The following is a 19,948-nucleotide window of genomic DNA, read 5'->3' on the forward strand; positions in this document are numbered from 1 at the left end:
AATTATGCAAGACAGAACTTTCTTTCTTTGCACAGTGCACACATTGTTAGACTGTGTGTGTACTTCAGGTGAATACATGGTTGAATACATGACTTGCATGTCCAACCATTACTCCAACCATGTCCAACCATTTACTACAATTTGCATTCCCTGTTTTGATCTTTTGGTGAAGGTAAAAGCTGTTTCTCCTCTAAGTGCTAAAAAAATAAATAAATAAAAATGGCAAAAATAAGATGGAAGACACCTGGGGAAACTCCATCTTCTAACAACGATAATGTGACACGAGCACAAGTGTTGCAGAGCTGCCACCAAATACATCTGGTGTGATCATTTTTTTCAACAACAGAATCTTGCTTCAGTTATGTGATCATTACAGTAAACTGCAACATTGCATTAACTTCAGGCTACACTTCCTCCCAGTGTTAATATTCAGGCTGCAACTGGATGTTGTCACAACCTGACATGCTCCCTTCATCTTTGTCATTCCTGTGTTTCCTTTTTTATTTTGGTAACCATTGTCTCATTTCAGATCCAGCTTCCTGTCAAGTTTTCTTCCTTTGTGATTGCTTCCCTTGCCCGAATGTGTCTCACCTGTGTCTCATTAGAGTATTTATATGTGATTGTCTTCATCTTTTTTTTTCTAATGCTTTCTGTAAGTTTATGTTGGACCATAGTGTTCTTTTTGAACATCCTTTTTGCCTGTCGATACCGAAGATTAAGCCTCAGTGGCTGATCGCCTGTGTACCAACCTGAGCCTGATCAAAGACCCTGCACCTTTATCCAAGTCTGCTTTGCGAGTCCAGTTTGTGCTGGACAGATATGTTACCTTTAGAGGCGCTGGGTCATTTATCATTTAGATCAAATGTCAAAACGTCTGGTTTTAGTATGCATGATTTTTAGTTAAATGGCCTGTATGTATATTGTGCATTTATGTAACCCGTAGGAACTGTTTGTCACATTTTAGAAGGTAGAAGGTAGACAGTAGATTTATTGGTCATTTTTTTTAAACAAAGTTTGAAAAATAAAATTACATTTGTCCTTGATCCTGCCACATCTTTGGAGTTGAAAGATGAGTTGATTATTTATTTATTTATGTATAATTATAATTACTATTATTATTTATGTGCTTTTCGTTCTTTTTTTTAAAAAAATGTTGACTTGTTAGAAAATTGAGTCATGTCAAAAAATGTATGCAGATCTGATGATTGAAACAAGCAAATGGGAAACATATCGGCCTATTCTATAAACACAACAAACATTACGGCTGTCACAGGAGCGAGACCCTGCAGCCCTCTTCTTTTCTTTCCTGCAAATTGGCACCATTGAATCATCTGCTGAATTAGTTATGAAGACTTCATGTGTGCTGTGTAGCATTGATGCACTATTTACACAACCATTATTGGATTACTGTTAAACTGAAGAAAAGATAGAAACATGATATTTCTTCTTTCTGTTAGGATTTCTATGCAGAGTTATGGATGTGTATGGAGAGACAAAGATATCCACAGGAAGCTAAAATCACACTGAATGACATCACTAGTGTTACGTGTTCACATTTGACTATTTTTGATTTTGTTTTTTACTGAATCTGTTAATTGCCAACTAATTTAGCTCAATGTGTTATATTTCTACTCTTTTGTCATGTTTAGTTTAGGTGTTTTAAAAGCATTTGCACATATTGTGAACATAACAGCAAAATACAAATTAAAATTGTAATTTCTAAAAATGACAGGCAATATTTATCTGAATTCCTTATTGACACAAGCTCTACAAGCGGTCAGAGGCATGTGTGGATTTTGTTTTAACACCTACAAACAGATCAGAGCTACTAAAATAGGCTGTTCATGAATGCCAGAATACGTGTGAATTTCCTTCTGAGACTACTGGACACACAAATTTGTTCTGCTCACAAGTTAACGGTGAGGTATGTTTACCTCACCTCTAACCCTCCCACTCATTGGGAGGTCATTGGGAGGCATCCTGTGTCTCGGTCTGTTACAGACCGCAAACTGCCTTAAATTATTGGAGGAGCACAGTAAATATTTCTTCCCCCTGTAATGTTGAAGTCATACTTAAAGTGCTCCGAGGTACAAACGTGGTGACTGTTTCAGAACTGATGAGTAGACTGTGTTGTGGTCTCCCATCCCTGGATGTTTGGATTATGTTCCGTTGCCATGATTCATCTAAATGTGCGACAGAAGAGCAAAAGTTTTTCAGGATAAAAGGTCAAAACAGAGTTTCTCAACATCCATGATTATACTTTGGGCCAGGTACATTTACAGTTGTACACCAAGCCTACGAAGTTCAGCCAGCTGCAAAATATTGGTCAAATAGCCATTTTTGGTTAAATCTGCACATCCAGGGTACAGTAACAGCTAGCTAGCAGACAGTGGATCACGGCCATAAAACAAAATATGAATGTTGTTGATTCCACCTTCCTGAATTGGTGATGTCAATGTAAGAGGCAATTTGTAAATTATTATTTTTAAATTGATGTTATTTATTTATTTATTTGAGAAAAAAATGGTGTTAACAATTATTTTGAGATTTTGCAATGAAAAATATAAGAAAAAAAGTTCTACATTCCATGTCTTTACATTTTCAATACTTTTTAAAACATGTTAATATGAATTTGGGCCTTGTTTTTTGAAGATCTGTGGGACCATTTAAAGTAAGTATTGCAGCACACTTTCATAGATAAACACCCCTGTTTTCATCTGCTGCAAACTGTAATCATGTTTTACCTCAGCATTTGCAGTTTACAGTACAGTTTCCTCCAGAGACTGTGTTTTTGGCCTTGTTGGAACAGTAGATGGACACTTTTCCAGAGTGGGATTGTTGTTTAAAAAGAATGAAGGTAAACTTGTCTAAAGCATTACATTTATCCTTGTGTGAGCTCCTTTGTCTTAAAATTAAACTAGAATCAGCAGTGATGAGATCTCTATTTTTTTAATTAATTTATTTTTTTGTAAATCTCTCTTAGTTTAAAGAAAGGCTTTCGTCCAAAACAAAACAATCTGGTTAAATCTTCCACTCAGTGGGCACATCTTAGAAGGAATCGCTGGACAAGACATGTGCAACCATCCCACACCCTACTATTTCACTGTCAGACTGTTAGAAACTACACCTCTACTGATAATCATACCCTGCCATATTACACTCTGTTCTCTCGCGTTAGTACACAGAGATGATCTTTAAATTTGCCGACCCCATGGGGACTCCTAATCTGTTTTACACCTTGTCAGCTTGGAGCTGAACACTTATTATGGGGTGTCAGAGCTAAAGCTTCAAAGCTAAACTGGACTGCTAGGACTCTTGTTTACATCATATACAGCTGTCACTGCTACGCATATCCTAAAATTCACTCTGTTACCCTCATGTCATTCCAGTTCCAGCCACCCCTCCTGTCCTGCAGTAAGGGTCATCAGGGTATTCATATGACAATTAGTGTAGCCGACAGATGTGCTGTATCTGCATCTAAATTTCAGAATCAAGAGCGCCAATAGTGGTTCAGATAACCATGACCACATGCCCATACAAACACAAACAAGTGATGGCAGATTGATAAGAACTGATGATGTCATCTATGCTTATATTAAATCACATTGTGAACATCATTGTTGATAAAGGCCATTAGTGTCGACTAGGAAAACTACCATGTTTTTGTTCTGTAGGCAGGAATGAATTACCAAAATAATGTGCACATTAGCAGTGCCTATATGAGGCAGAAAGATATATTCCAGAGGACACGCGCATATTTTTAACCTTACAGCCAGTGGGATTCCATTACAGATTTTAACTGGTAGTCATGTTTTGAAAAGTCTGCACCAGAGAAGGCTTTTTCAAAAATCTTAGTTTAAGTGACCTAAGACTTTCAGAGTGTGGATGGGAGGTCAAACCGTAGAGGAAACTCTTCTCAAAAATATCTGTAAAACACAATTGTGAGATGACTGTGTTCCCACTGAGCGATGTTAATAATTCTTTTCCCAAAACCTCCCAGCTTCAGTTTCCTGTCATTGGTGGGGGCCAACTGTGTGTTGTGTCTCTGTCTTTCATTCACATTCATGACATACAGTAGCTGTAGTTTGTATCATAAATAGGAGTGAAACATCAACTTTACAAAATGCTGTTATGCACATTAGATGCATAAGTGGCATCTAAATGACCCAGCGAGGTTGTTTTCTTGCAATATCTTTGTAATGAAAAGTTGTTATTACTTCGTATTCCAGCTATTTTTCAGAAAACATGTTATCAATATCATCCCATTGAAATTTTTAACTTACCTTTTATACATTTTAGGAAATTGTAGTTTTTGTTTTACTACCCCAAGCTTCCATAGGTGGGTCAAAAATAACCCACATTCATTTCCTATGGAATTTCATGGGAACCTTTGATTCTCATCAACTGTGACTGTCAGGAATGTATATTTTGTGGACCACACAGAGTATATCATAAAGCTGTGTCCGAAACCGTCCCCTATCACAGACATAGTGCACTATGTAGTATTTTCACCATTTTGTAGTGGTGTCTGAATTCTCTGCTGTTAATTTCATCCATTATATAGTGCACTATAAAATGCCCACAATGCACAGCAAATTTGAGTGTACATATGATGTACACTACATTCAACTCCCGTCTACCACAATCCAATGCGGTCGTGTAAAATTGCAGCGTAGTGTCCGAAATCTCGTTTGGTTATTCCCTATATAGTGCACTATTTGATACACACTACATAATGAATAGTGAGTGACTGAGTGAGGGGATGGTTTCGAACACAGCTTAAGTGTCAACCCTGAGGAATATTATTTTACACAGCAAGATCTGATACTTGTAAGTATTACTGTTGGTTTTTTTTTTACCTCAGAAATGTGTGTGCATGTCATTCATGACTACTGTGTGAAAGAGTGTGTGTTATTATCATGTACCGATAAATTAGCCTACTTTAGAGTACTGCTAGGTATACAGCTGAAATGGTCCTACAGATGCTAGATGAAGAGGCAGTTACTTACCTGTTAAAAATGTTAAAAAAGTGAAAAATAAAAAATGTTTCAAACATAATATCATTCTTGTGTGGACCGAAATATAATACAAAATATGATAAAAATTATTATTTTTAACCAAAATGACAAAAATGGCATAAAAACTCACTCATGCATCTAAGGGTTAAGACTTTTAAGTCTCATACTGATTTATTAGTCAAGTCATTCATTGTGTTTCACACATCAATGAACATGTAATGATATGTGAACAAGTTGGGATTTGTTTTGGATAAGCCACATGCTTAAAATGAGCCTATCCAGTAAAACTCATACTAACATCAGATAACTCTTCATCCAGCAGGTGATGCTGTTTCACTGTCTCTAAACACACTAGGATTCACTCACAGGTTTTTCAGCATTGGGATCAGGAGCCCGTGAGCAGCCCTGATATGCACATTGAGTGTCGAAAAGACTAATGTTTTGAAATTTGATGTACTTGTACAAAATAAAGTAAACCCTAATAATTAAAATATAAAATTGAATTGATGCACCTCTAACCACTTCTGATGGCACGATATGATTGAAGATAGATGACAAGATGATGAGATAATAACTCGTATGCACAAGATTAAAAATATAACCTTAGGGCCTTTGAAGGCTTCAAAGTATTTGCGTATTTTGCAGCTGGAAGTTTAATGTTCCCTGCAGGGTATTGATCATTATTGATGATTTTTTAAGTATCAGTTCTCATTTTGTCTGTGTATTCTCACAATGACGCACATGATGGTGCCTGTAGATCATGCAATACACATTCTTACAAACAGTTTCCGACTCTTCCATGGAACAGCATGAGGCAATATCACACCGACACATGAAAGAATGTGCCAACAAGGAAGAATAAGACAAGGTAGAAAATCTGTGTAGCAAGGGGACACTAGGACTCGGACACAATCGGTGTAAAGACAAACACATTTCCAGTTGGTGGTGGCCTGCAGATGATGTGGTTCTGTTGGCTTCACCGCACTGTGGCCGCAAGCATGCACTCACGGATTCAATGAGTTTCCTCTGAGGGTGGCTGGGCTTAGCATTATCCCTAATTTCCACCAGATCCCTGTTCAGTCCGGCTCCAATCCATCATGGCAGACAGAGCAAATAGATTACGCTCTAATCTATGTGTTAACTTCCACTGGCTCCACTGCATTGCGAATCGACTCCGTTCCAGTAGTAGTAATAGTGGTACGGAGCCTTGCCGATTAGATACGCAGGGCTCCTATTTTTGCTGGATGCCAGAGCACTTTCAGCCGAATTAAACACATGGCAGACAGGGTTTCAGACAGCGACACAACATTAAAACATACGGTTAATTTTCAGAATAAAACACACACGTATATATCTGATTGTATTTCAATTAACTACATCAGCAAAACATCACCATGAGCAGAACCAGGCCTGGAGTTAACAGGTCAGAGGTTTTCAGAGGTCACTACTGACAACATGGATGAGAATAAACTAATTAAGAAGGTGGAAAACCACAAAAGTATACTTTTTATAAGGACAACCAAAGGAAATGGCATGGAACACCATATTGGCAGTTATGGGAGTGAATGGATTTATTACATCTCCTCATTCTGTACTGATATAATGCGCGTGCTTCTATAATTACCACGTGAACTCCTCAGTCCTGGCACTCCAGCTGATTCGGCAGTGCTGCGCTGTGCCCCACACTAATCTCAACCGCTGGGAGTTGATGGATGAAGGAGCATGGAGCAAAACCACAGCTGAGCTGTTCCACAATGCACATGCAAGCAGTGGTAATCCTGGGTTAGAGATAAGGTGAGGAGCTAAGACTTGGAGTAGAGGTGCTGCTCCTTCCCATTGAAAGGGGCCAGTTAAGGTGGTTAATGCATCTGATCAGGATTCCTCCTGGGCACCTCCTGTTAGAGGTGTTCAGGGTATGAACAACTTTTAGTTTGCCCTGAGGCACAACACACTGGAGAGATTATGTATCTTGTCTGGCATGGAAACACCTCAGGGTCCCCCAGGAGGACCTGGAAAGCATTACTAGGTAGAGGGACGTCTGGAGTGCTTTGCTTGGCCTGCTGCTCCCTCACCCCTGCCCAGATAAGCCGAAGAGAAAATGGATTGATGGAATTCAACCAACAGGTTTGTTAGATCTCAAGGAAAATTGGTCATGGACCTGCACTTGTAAAGCGCTTTTCTAGTCTTACAACCTATCAAAGCACTTTTTACACTACATGTCACATTCACCCATACATACACTGGTCACTGAGGCTAAGTTACATGGTGCCACCTGCCACAAAGTAAACATCACACACGCTCACACACTGATGCAAAACCCATCTGGAGCAATTTGGGTTTCAGTATGATGTGCAAGGATACTACCAGAAATTGAACGATCTTCCAATTAGTGGACAACCCACTCTATCCCTTAGCCACAGCCACACAAAACATTGACTATAATCCAAGATTTTGTTTACAAGAAAGCACCATAGGGCATCTTTACAGTTATTGTGTAATTGTGCACTGTGGGCCCTATGCAGAGCACAGCAAACAGTTCTGTCCAGCTGCGTCCTCAGCTGACGCCATCCAGCGGCTTATCACGTGGATGCCAAAGGTGACTTTTGGTGTTGGGATTATTCACCAAAATCACCACAAAAGCTACAGTATTTGATGATTTTTAAATGAGAACAGGCAGGATATACTATAAAACAAAGCCCCTTGAAATAAATTTGAAATTTGTGATATTGGGTTTTATGAATTGACTGGACTCTACATTTATCTTGAAAAGTTTTCATTTATCAAAAATTAATGGGAAATGTATCCAGTTTAAGATTAATTAAGAAGAAGAAGAAGAATTCTTTATTCTCACATGTACATTGTACAGCAAAATTATCCTCTGCATTTTACCCATCCTTTATGCAGCAGCTTCTGCCAGCACTTTGATCAGGAGCACTGACAGGTGTATTGACCTAACATATTTGTTTTTGATGGTGGTGGAGGAAACCCACGCAGACACAAGAAGTTTGTGACACGAACCCTGGGACCTTCTTGCTGTGAGGCAACATTTCTAACCACTGGGGTCAAGGTCAAGGTAAACTTTATTATCGATGAGGGGCAATTTGTTTTACAGCCAGCAGAATAAGGTCTGGGACAAGGACAGTAAAATTTACACAACACAAAAATTATGGATAACATACAGACAGGAAGTTACATTATGCTATTTATGAGGCCAGAGGTAGCAAGGACAAATGAGTTCTTGTGTTTCACCGTCTTGCACCTCGGCAACATGTATCTGCGACCAGATGGCAGAAGCCTGTGATGTTTAGATAGAGGGTGACTATGGTTGGCAAGGATGGACCGAGCTTTCTTAGTGGCTCTGGCACTGAGCCACTGTGCAGCCCCACATATGTACACAGGCTGTGGATTGTGTGGAAATTTAAATATGCAGTGAAAGCAGACTCCACTGCCACAGTTAAAACTAGATCAGAGGTGGATATTTGATATTACAGATTGTAATGTTAAGAAGTGAATGATTTCACATTGCTTTCTCTGTTGCTATATGTGCTTTGTTTCAGATGCACGTTGTTTTGAATACTTACTGACTTTGGTTGCCACCACAGTGATGTTGTGCTGAACAGCGGTCTCTCTGTCCAGGTAATCATTAGTGGAGATGGTTCCTTCAACAGTGTCGATGTCAAAACAGCTGTCCGACTCTGTCTGCCACACCAGGGAATACCTGCAGAGATCAGAGCAGTCCACATGCGAGGGCAGAGTCAGGGTGAGGGGCTGGGTGCTGGGTATCATCACAAGGCCAAGAGGTGAGACATGCTCTCACTCCCCCAGAAGGGGACAATCCAGAAATCTTTCACCACACCAAATCGGCCCATTTGTTCTGGACTCTCATAGCTACAGTATAACCCACTCAGATCAACACATCTACCTGAATTGTTTTAAACCAGAACATTTTTAACATTGTTAAAGCATGTCTCTGCCAAGTGTTGAAGACCACAGACAGGTCCTCCAGCCCATTCTCATTCCAAAGTCATCAAATACCACATTTTTTTCAGTGATTTTGGTGAAAGATCCTGACACCAAAAGCCACCTTTCGTGGCAGTATGATACAGCTGAGACTTAATTGTTTTCACTGTAATGATATGCCACCAAATTGACAGACAGCCGGACAGCTCCTGACATGGCAGCATGGCATGCAGATGGGCGGGTCATTTTTTGAACATGGCTGGTCGGAACCTGACGCGTCCACATAATGCCTTGCTGGATAGCATCAGGTTGAAATGCTGCTGGTTACAATGTTACATCAGCAGCACCAAGGTCCGTATAGGACCTTTGGGGTGGTGGATGGGTCCAACAGACCCTGGACTTTCATGCTGAAGTCTGGCATTCGCCTACCATCTGAATGTAATGTTTTTTTCTACACCTTCCCCTAATCCTATCCGTCCTTGCCTTTTTTGCCTTATCCTAAGCATGTGCTTCTCTTGTCATCCTGGCATTGGCTGCCATTTGCTTTTTTTGCCTAAACATAACCATGTGCTTTAGTTGACATCCCAACACGGGTAGCAGCATTCTGGAATGTCAACATAAGACACAGAAGGATACCTAGAGCATAATATGATGACTTGGGTTGAGAACATTCTCATAAATAACAGAAAAGGCTGTTTGTCTGTGCCTTCAAAAGTATCAATATGACTGTTCAAAAACGAATCATATGCCTGTTTTTTGATTGGCTATTAAACAAGTAGAACTACTTGGTGAGATGAGGGATAAAACAGGAAAATATTACTGTCATGGTTTCAAGAAGTCAATGTTGGTATAAGATCGATTTGACCATTAGTCTACAGGTTATGTTTATGCAAATAATTTGACCCCAGATTCAGTATGATACCCAATATAACTTTTGCATCTGGCTACTAAAGCAGAATTAAAATTCTAATATTAATGATTAAGTTAAAGGTTAAGATGTGACAGAGAGTCTGGTTTTGGGTAGATACCAAAAGAGTCAAAGGTGACTTGGAAAACAAGGCAGGATGTGTTTACTTTAACACTTAAGCAAAACCATAAGCTTTCCCAAAGAGAACTGTGTTGTTTTCTATGCTCACCATCCACCCTGACTCTTCCTTATAACAGATGGCCGGTGTGAACATATAACTCTTGTTTCACATAGTGATACATTGCCAAGGAACATCCAGTTCATTCCTATGGCTCATTTTAAAACATAATTACAAACTGAGTAATAGACAAGATTGGAAGAGACTGGAAGTGTCTTATACCTTTTCCACCCAAAAAAGTGTGTTTACACTGGAAAACCTGCTAAAAATCAGCTCAATGCTAGTAGTCCAGGGCTGTGTATATGACTTTGCAGCAGGCAAGCATACCTGTGTGCGTGTGTGTGTGTGTGTGTGTGTGTGTGTGTGTGTGTGTGTGTGTGTGTGTGTGTGTGTGCACTCGCGCATATATATAACAGGGAACATACTCATCGTTACACAGTCACCAACAGGCAACAAAACTAACAGGGGACATTTTTAAGTCCCCACTTGGACATGCTCTAAATCATCATAAAATCATGTGTTATGGCCTCTGGTGAAATTTTTCAGATTTTGCCAAGAGGGGACCAAAGTGTGTGAGTGTTTATATCCATATTCAGAGCTCTCCTCCTGGTTGGAGCTGGTATTTGAACGACCCATTCACACACGTGCTTTTTAACACTCTCTCCCAGCAGCCTTTCAGACTGCAGATGGGCCGTTAAACAGGCTTTAGTAATGTTAATGTGGGTGACATGAAGGCCACAGAATGTAATGTATCAAATATGATACAAATAGCATGATAGGGTTAATAAAGACACCAGTCTCCTGAAAAGTGATTTGTTATTAGTCTTTGCATTAAAATTCAAGGCTTGGCTTTAGGTGATTTCATAAGTTTTAAGCTCTATACTGTATTAAAATAAAGGGCTACCCAGAAGGCAGGAGAGAAATCAGTATTTTAGAGCCTTAAAAAAAGCAAGAAAACTATAATCCACGCAGAATAAACCTTTACATCAAATGATCAGCAGTAAGATTTTTTCTTTTTAGGTTTAATTATGTAAAATGATGTAACATCAGACCTTGACTAGACCTTTTAAAGTTGTTCAGTCCCTGACGATACTGACCTGACCAGTTTTCACGAGCACTGAATGTCAATCAGTTTTTCAATATACTTTCAATATACACTCTCAGTCTGTACATAGAAATGTAATTTGTTTGTGGGTGCACATTATAGAAAACATGTCCAAACATAGGATAATGCAACATGAGTCCACTGTTGGCTGGTACATAATGACAATTAGTTCCCTCTTGGATAGCATGGAGTGACGCGTTCACACTCCACCAATGTAAAGAATAAATAAAATGAGATAGATAAGACTTACACAAAAAGAATCTCACCCTAAATAATTCAAAAATTATTCCTCAACTATGATTACAATGACTGTGATTATTATAATTATAACTAATATTTTATAACAAACTATAAAGGCTCAGTTTTAGTGGATGGCTTAACCATCTAGCTTGACACTGTTTTAATCGGCTTCCCCAGAGGGCAAGGAAATATTTTAAATCTAAAGAAAGGAGAAATAACAATAACAACAATAATAATAATAATAATAATAAGGGTAGGAAGAAAATGTGGAGAGAAAATACCAGCAAGATCTTTACTAATTTTAATGAATTGCTTAAATTAGTTTATTATCAGAATTTAACTTAACCTTGAGATTAGCTCAATCCTCCAAAACTCCCTTTGAGTTTTAGATGCACTAGAAGCACTAGATTTCACTGTCAATCTTACAATGTACATATGTTTTTCTCTATAATCACAGGAATGCATTTTATTTGCTGATCTACTCTACAGGCAAGAGGTCCACACTTGTGTAGTATAAAGCAAATAGGGGTCCACAGTTGGCTGGTACATAATGACACAAGTTACTTGTAAATATATTCTAAACTAAATCATGTAATTTTTTTGCTTCTAAAAGGATCTGTAAGTATGTATTTTTGTAACTGAATATAAAGGCTCAGCCGTTGTGGATGTCTTTACCATTTTATAGCTTGACACTGTGTTTAAAAGGAGCTACCCCAGTCCATTCTCATTCTTAACTTTTCAAATACATTCCCTCTTTCAGTGCTTTTGGCATACCTGCATCAATCTGGATCATGGCAGGATGATGTGAGATGAGAACATAGCGGACAGAGCCAAGCGCATTGTTATTATATGTCAGTAGACAGCCAGACAGCACGAGGCACATCTGCATACATCTTGCGTGGCTAGCATCACTTGAGAATATGTATGGATTTACTCAAAACTTCCATTTAACAGTTTTTACAAGCAAAAAAAAATGCCATGCAAGTTTTAGGTTTTATTTTGAGGATTTTTTCTATTGGGAAAAGAATATTAAAACAAAATGTTATTTTTTTTAAAAAAAAGGAATAAAGTTTCATCATCATTGAATGATGCCTTTTCAGAGCTAATATTTGCATAAAATGAAGCAAATAATTTAAAAATAGCTTTGCTGGTCCAAAGTCTTCTTTGTAAAACATCAGAGCCACTCAGAAATACTTAGAGGGCAACTGAGAACTGAGTGGATTAGTTGTGGGCAGACATACAGTGAAAATCAGATTTTAACCGGTTTAAATTGTTAAGAATTCTGTATAGTTGCAGTGATTTGACAAAATTGCAGGGTCTCCCAGAATTCACAGGAATCAGCTGAATTTGGCATTTATTGTTATGGTTGAAATCCAATGTATGTGTGCCCATCTATAGGAATCCATTTTATTTGTCGCTCCACATTACAGAAAAGAGGTCCACACTTGAGTTGTATAAAGTGACATGAGTCCACTGTTGGCTGGTATATAATGACACAAGTTCCATCTTAGATATATAGTATAAGTGACATTCCCATTTCAACATGGATAAATGACAAAGAATAGGAAAAAAGTTAGATGCATTATTGTTCAAAGAAAATAATCTTACAAAATGTAATAATAAAATTATTTATTTTTTTAGGAAATTGGAGATAGAAATATCATTTTAGTTTTTTAGTACATTGCTTTTTGAATCGTGCACCTGAATAAGTTTTTTGAGTTGCTGTTTAAGAGTGTGCTCCTTTTTACCTTTGTGTTGAAAACACATTGACAACCCATCATGATATAAATGACTAGAGCAATCTTTAATGGTATTTATAATATGGGAGGTTTGTGAGCAATCAGTTTGTCTCAGTTACAGGATAAGTCAGTTAGAGGAATGATTAACCTCTGAAACCCTCTGTTCAACTGCTGAGATGAACTATTTCAAATTCTATAGGTTTTTGGCTGTACTTTTGGCTGTACTTTAACTTTAAATTCTAAAAAGGAAAGTCAGTCCACACTTTGTCACTCCCTTCTTGGCCTGTACAAAATGACACTTCTTGTTTTGTTTTGTTTTGTTTTGTTTTATATTTTCTCCAATGTTTTAAATTAATCTTAAATCTGCATTAGACAGACAAAATTGTATATATACACATTACTAGGTCTCAAGAAAACCAAAACAACTACAACTACTAAAACAACTAAAGAAATATAAAACAGCCAACAATACAAAAACTGCAGAACTATGATCAAAATAGGATTCACTTTCCAAGTAAAAATAAAAAAATAACGCTGAGAGATTTGGATTGGATTGTCTGCTGTGTACGACCTTTAAAGTCTTCTGTTGTAGGAGAGGGAACTGAGAGTTTTTAAATGGGTGTACTGGCATGCAAAATTACCAGCACATTTATGGATTGTGTCTTTAACAGAGGCTGACTACTCATTTTGTATTGGATTAAATGATTTGCCATCTCTCTGTGTGCATGCTGCAGTGACCAGAGGGACTTATTATTATTCAACACAGTTTTGGTTTATATGAAGAATTTCAAATTCCTTAAAGGGTTTTTAGTTTATGATGTAAGCATTAAACAATCCTCCCACATTGACTGAGTGGAGTGTCCAGCACCCATGTGCCTTTAAGGTTGCCTCTGAGAAATGAGTGACTTGGAGAGGGTGAGGGTCAGCGTGTGCAGCTCTGTGCCAGGCCTTGATTCTCTGCAGTGTGGGGGTTGGTTTCTTTGTTGTTGACGATGGTCAATAGGCCATTCCACATTAAGCTTCAGAGATGCTAATTTATATTAGCTAGAATGTTACATCCAACTCTGACTGCCTGAGACATGGGTCTGTCCCTGTCCTAGGTTAAGCAAGTAGCACACAGTGCTTATTTTAGCTGGTACAACATCTCTGGATTATTGGGAAGAACATCCTAAAAGTTTACAGATTGGGCATATAATTCTCCACTCAAATTCCCACTAGCTTGAATACTGATACAAAAGTAGTACTTTTTTTACTGGATAGTTAAATATTTGAACATATTTAATCACCTAATAATTACATGAATTTCATGATTGTTACATAGTTTATTGTGCCAAGTTAACATTTAATTGTTCTAATCATAATAAAAGGTTTGGTTTCAACTATAGGAGTAAAACAAAACTAAAGAGTAAGAGTGATCGTCTGATCATCATGTTAAACATATTCAGGAAACAGAAATAAAATGTCAGAATGCAACATTGAGCCAAAGAAAAAACATGGTGGATTATTGTAGTTTTTGTAACATAGGTTTTATATTGATCTGTAATGTTGAATTTATGTCCATTTTCACCTCCTGAACCCTTTTTCATTTGAGCTGCAGTGATATAAATTTAAAAGGTTTGGTCATAAATCAGTTTGAACTTATATATGAAAATAAATAGTTTTCTAACCTATAAAACATTTAATGAGGGCAAACGTGTATGCATGCTTAACACAGCGCTGAGAAACAAAGCATTTTTTAAGTGACTGTAAGATTTAAAACAGCAAATGCAACTTTAAAATGGCCTCTCAAATAATATGTCAAGATCCACTACATGGTATTTTTTAACAGTTTAACAATATACCATCAGTAGTGTATCAGTGTATCAGCGTACCATCAGTAGTTGCAATTTATTTATTAGTTATCAAGTAGTATTGACAAAAGTGAAATTAACAGTCTGTTAACAGCCAGCTTAGGAAAGATGACACTGACATGTAAAATTACCAGCACATTTATGGAGCGAAATGCATCCCTAAAGGAGGTTAAATATTCATTTGTTTGTGAAAAAAATGTTGTTCATCTCTCTAAGATGTTAAACATTTGATTCAGTGGTGCTCTGCATTATTAAGTAAGCAATCACATGGTGTTATAGATATATTGTTAGATTTATGAGCCTTCAGTTGATGAAGCTGACAAAATATGTAATTTCCTCTACACTGAAGAGGTGGGAGTGACCAGCACCCATATGATTCTCAGATCCTAACTTTGAATGTTGAACAGTGGAGACTGCTGCCACTGAGAAGTGAGTGACCTGCAGTGGGTGAGGGTTTGACTCTGTGCAAGTGAGTCTGTGAAAATCTGTCAGGCCTTGATTCCCTGCAGTGGGGGATGGTTTCTTCTAGCTGGACGATGGTCGTTAGCACATGACACATTGAGCTAAGGTGTGCTAACTTCTCATATCCAAGATGCTGTATCTGATTTAGACCCAGGACTGAAACGTGGCTTATTCCCCCATCCTGGGTTTTAACAAGTAGCACACACTGCTTATCTTGGTTAGTACAACATCCCTGGATTATTGGGAAGAACACCCTGAAATTGTACGGAGTAGGCATACAATTCTCCACTTTAATTCCCATTTTAAATACTGGTTTTTTTTTTTCAAAACTTGTACTATTATGGATATTTATGTAGTTGAACATATTCAGTTACCTAATGATTACATCTGTTATTTCATGACATACCATTTTGATGTTGCACAGGTTATTGCCTCAAGTTTACATTTCATTATTCTAATTATAATAAAAGGTTCTGTTTTAACTAAAGAGGTAAAACAATACTACAGAATTAGATACTCTGTAAAGCATCTACAAACATTATTTAGATAGTTAAAATGTTGTCAATGGTTATTGATTGTATGGAGTAAAACTAATTTGGCCCTTTTAAATGTTTTATAGGTGAGCTACATAAAGAGTACATATATGTGTCCTGATTGTGTGATTATCATTTTAAACACATATATGAACAGAAAGTCAATGTTGACATGCAACTTTGAGCCAAAGATAAATGTAGTGGGTTATTGTTGTTTTGCAACTTTTGTAACCTAATTAAAAATTTAATGAAGGGCAAACATGTATGTATACCTTACAAAAGTGCTTAGAAAAGACATTATTTATTAAGTGACTCAAAAGATTTAAATAGCAACTGCAACTTTATAATGGTCTTCCAAATAGTATTTCAAGATCTGCTACATGGTATTTGTTAACAGTTTAACAGTTTATTACCATTAGCAGTTGCAACTTTATAGAAACCATCCAAACAATGTTTATAAACAGTTTTCAAACCAACTATTAATAGTTAACAAAGTGTTATAAATATTTGGTCTATATCTATCCAAGAGATATTTATATTGTATAATTTACTTTTTTTGTTTTTACAAAGGTTTACAAATTAGTTGGAAACCATTAATACTTAGTTTATGTATTTATACAAGACTGTATAAGTCTTGGTATTTGACTAATAAAATAACAATCTATAACATTACTTATAATGGGTAAAGTTAATTAGTTATCATTTCTTCATTGGTTATCAAGGAGTATTGACAAGTATAATTAACAGTCAGTTAACAAATTATTAATGATGCCTATAATACAGTATTGCCAGCTTCAGAAAGATGATACCGACCGTAAAATTACCACATTTATGGAGTAAGATGCATCCCTAAAAGAGGCTGAGTATTCATATGTGTGAAAAAATGTTATTCATCTCTGTATGATCTATGTACATTTGATTCAATGGCTTTGTGCATTCTTTAGAAAGCAATCTGTCTTTTATTACATTCTACACAGTTTTATAGATATATTTTATATTTACTTGGCCTTCAGTTGATGAAGTGGACAAAAATATGTAATTTCTTCTACACTGAAGAGGTGGAGTGACCAGCACCCATATGATTCTCAGATCCTAACTTTGAGTGTTGAACAGTGGAGACTGCTGCCACTGAGAAGTGAGTGACCTGCAGTGGGTGAGGGGTTTGATTCTCTGCAAGTCAGCCTGTGAAAATCTGTCAGGCCTTGATTCCCTGCAGTCGCAGGGATGGTTTCTTCTATGGACGATGGTCGTTATGGTCGTGAGGACATTACACATTGGGCTTCAAGGGTTGCTTACTTCTCATATCCTAGATGTTGTATCTGACTGAAACATGGCTTTTTCCTCTTTCCTGTGTTAAACAAGTGGATGTTGGGTAAGATAATGTTAAACTGTAAAGAGTAGAAATACAAGCAGCATTTCCACATTTGTCGTCAATTGCACAATTGACTACAAAGCTATTCAAAAAGGAGTTAAACATGTTTTCACGTTGAAGAAACATCTGCTGGAAGTGACATAATAACCACATGTATGTAATATCACTGAAATAATTGAAAGGTAATTATTTATTAAGTGGCCCTCTAAAGCAGTAGGGCATCTTGGCTCTCAGTGGCTCTGTTTGTCTGAATTTTTAAGCATAATGGCCATCAGAAACACATTAACATTAGTTAAACTTTAAGTGCTAAAGAGTTGTTTCAGTTGACAACACTGGAAATTTAAAGACCTGTAAAGCTGAGTGTCAATGTAAACTTATTTTAGCAATCTCACATGCCTTCATGCACACTCTCTGTGCCGCAGTGACAATGCTGTATACCAGCCCTGTATTTGCCAACTAATTTACAACTCTATGTGTTACCAACTATAGTTATCAAAAACAACCAAAAATAGATATAACAATAATAAAAACTTAGTTCTGGGTTGCACAAACCTCTTTGAATGGGGTCAACAGAAGATAACTAGTGAAGGCCCATTCATAGATGTGTATCCTGCTGTGATGGTTTTGAGATGAGGTGTTGGTGGCTCATCACCATTTCAATGCCCATCAAAAACACTAACATACCAGTTAAACTTTAAGTGCTAAAGAAAGGTTTTAGTTCACAATACTGGAATTTAAAGTCCTGTAAAGCTGAGTGTCATTGTGAACTTATCGTATTATTATATTATTTATTATGTGCCTTTCACTTCATGCACACTCTTTGTGCACTGTGACAATGCTGCATGCCAGTGTGTGTAGTATATGTTATAGACTGTAGTCATTAAAAACAAACATCTTGAATGGGGTCTAGATTAGATAATGCTAAAATACACTTACAAACACAGGTGTTTCATCCATCACTAAAAAACTATTCATTTTGAACACAATGGAACACATTACAAAACAAGATATTTGGTGTTCAAATCCATTACCTATCATAATAGCATGAAAAGGAGCCTTGAGAAATACATAAAAGAGACAAGGCTAAAAACCAAAAATGAATGGCCATGACCTTTGACCCATAAAGCTGCACTGCATTAAATACCAACATGACTGAAGGATATCACAAAATGAGCTCAGGGGACACTAAAAACCACTGACAGTGGACACAGTTTATCACTGTATCTATAAATGCAAATTAAGACTTAACTATGCAAAGTGAAAGCCAGATATCAGCAAAATCCAGAAACACTGCCAACTTCCCCGGACCTGAGCTCATCTGTCACGTCACAGTGAATATAAGTTATAAGTTATAATTGTGTTCACATTATAGCCTTTATTTCAAAAAGCTACAATGGCAACATTTCTGGTGCCAATTTACTAAACAATGAGAAGCTTTACTGAATAGATACATTTTTGTATTAGATATTTTTCTCTTTACAAAATGCACCTTTCTATTTCTTTTTCATTAATCTATGGTGGAGTGTGAATATCACTCTGTCCCTATCCAAAAGGAACTTGTGTCATTATGTACCAGCCAACTTGGGACCACCGTCGCTTTATTCTATATGTGTGGCCCTTTTTTTCTGTAATGTTGATCAACAAAGAAAATGCATTCTTATGCATATAAATTGAAAGCACGCACATACATTGTAAAAGAGATCCTGTGCTTGTAATAACTCTTAATGGGAATTTCCAGTAAAAGTCTGATAATAAATCTATTTTATGATTAATCAGCAAATACTGTTGCTGACCTTTATATCGTTTGGTCCTTTCTGGGAAACCCTTCATTGTAAGGTGAACATCTAAAGTAGGAATTCCAGTATGTTTTTTCCATGGCCAAGGGATCAGCCAGTATGTGTGATATCTCTGATCTAGACACTAGAGAAAGAAGTCTCAGACTTGTAATGTCATGAAGTATAAAGTCTGGAGCTGCTCCTTCTGCTCATCGAGAGCCTAATTTTGGGGACCAACAGAATGTTTGTTATCCCTTAAACCCAAATGAACTTTATTATATTGGTGTTGTCAGTTCTGTAACAGAAAATGTTCCCATATACTTATAACATTGTTCTGGCTGTTCTCAGTGTCATCTAGAAAATCTTTCACAATTTCATGTCAATGGAGCAACTCTACACTTTATATCACATGACATCACAAGCACTCCAGTTTTTGGATATGGGAGCGAGTTGCCCATGTTTACTAATGTTTTTAGACTGCCTTAGATCATAGAAATAATATGTATGTATTTTAGAAATGGGCATAATTTCCCATTAATACAGTATCAAGCCATAAAAAGGTTAAGCCAGCCACTAAAGTTGAGCCTTTATATTCTGTTACACAAACATACTAACAAATCATATTTGAAGAAGAAATGTAACATTATTCAGATGAGATTTTTTTCACAAGTATTATTAAATATGTTTGTATGTGCTTTACATGGTTGAGTGTGAATGTCACTCCGTGCTATCTAAGAAGGAACTTGTGACATTATGTACCAGCCAACAGTGGACTCATGTCATTATATCCTACTCAAGGGTGGACCTTC

General features: G+C 37.1%; 1 protein-coding gene across 1 annotated transcript in view; it reads right to left on the reverse strand.

Moving 5' to 3' along the window:
• LOC121951323 (cadherin-12-like) overlaps nucleotides 1-19,948 on the reverse strand; it is a 169,230-nt gene that overhangs the window by 34,578 nt on the left and 114,704 nt on the right. Inside the window, exon 9 of the mRNA XM_042497600.2 lies at nucleotides 8,600-8,736. Coding sequence (XP_042353534.2) covers nucleotides 8,600-8,736 — 137 coding nt within the window. The remainder of the gene's footprint in view (nucleotides 1-8,599; nucleotides 8,737-19,948) is intronic.

Source organism: Plectropomus leopardus, chromosome 12, assembly GCF_026936395.1.
Source record: "Plectropomus leopardus strain MGB_pleo_1.0 chromosome 12, ASM2693639v1, whole genome shotgun sequence".
NCBI classification, from domain to species: domain Eukaryota; kingdom Metazoa; phylum Chordata; class Actinopteri; order Perciformes; family Serranidae; genus Plectropomus; species Plectropomus leopardus.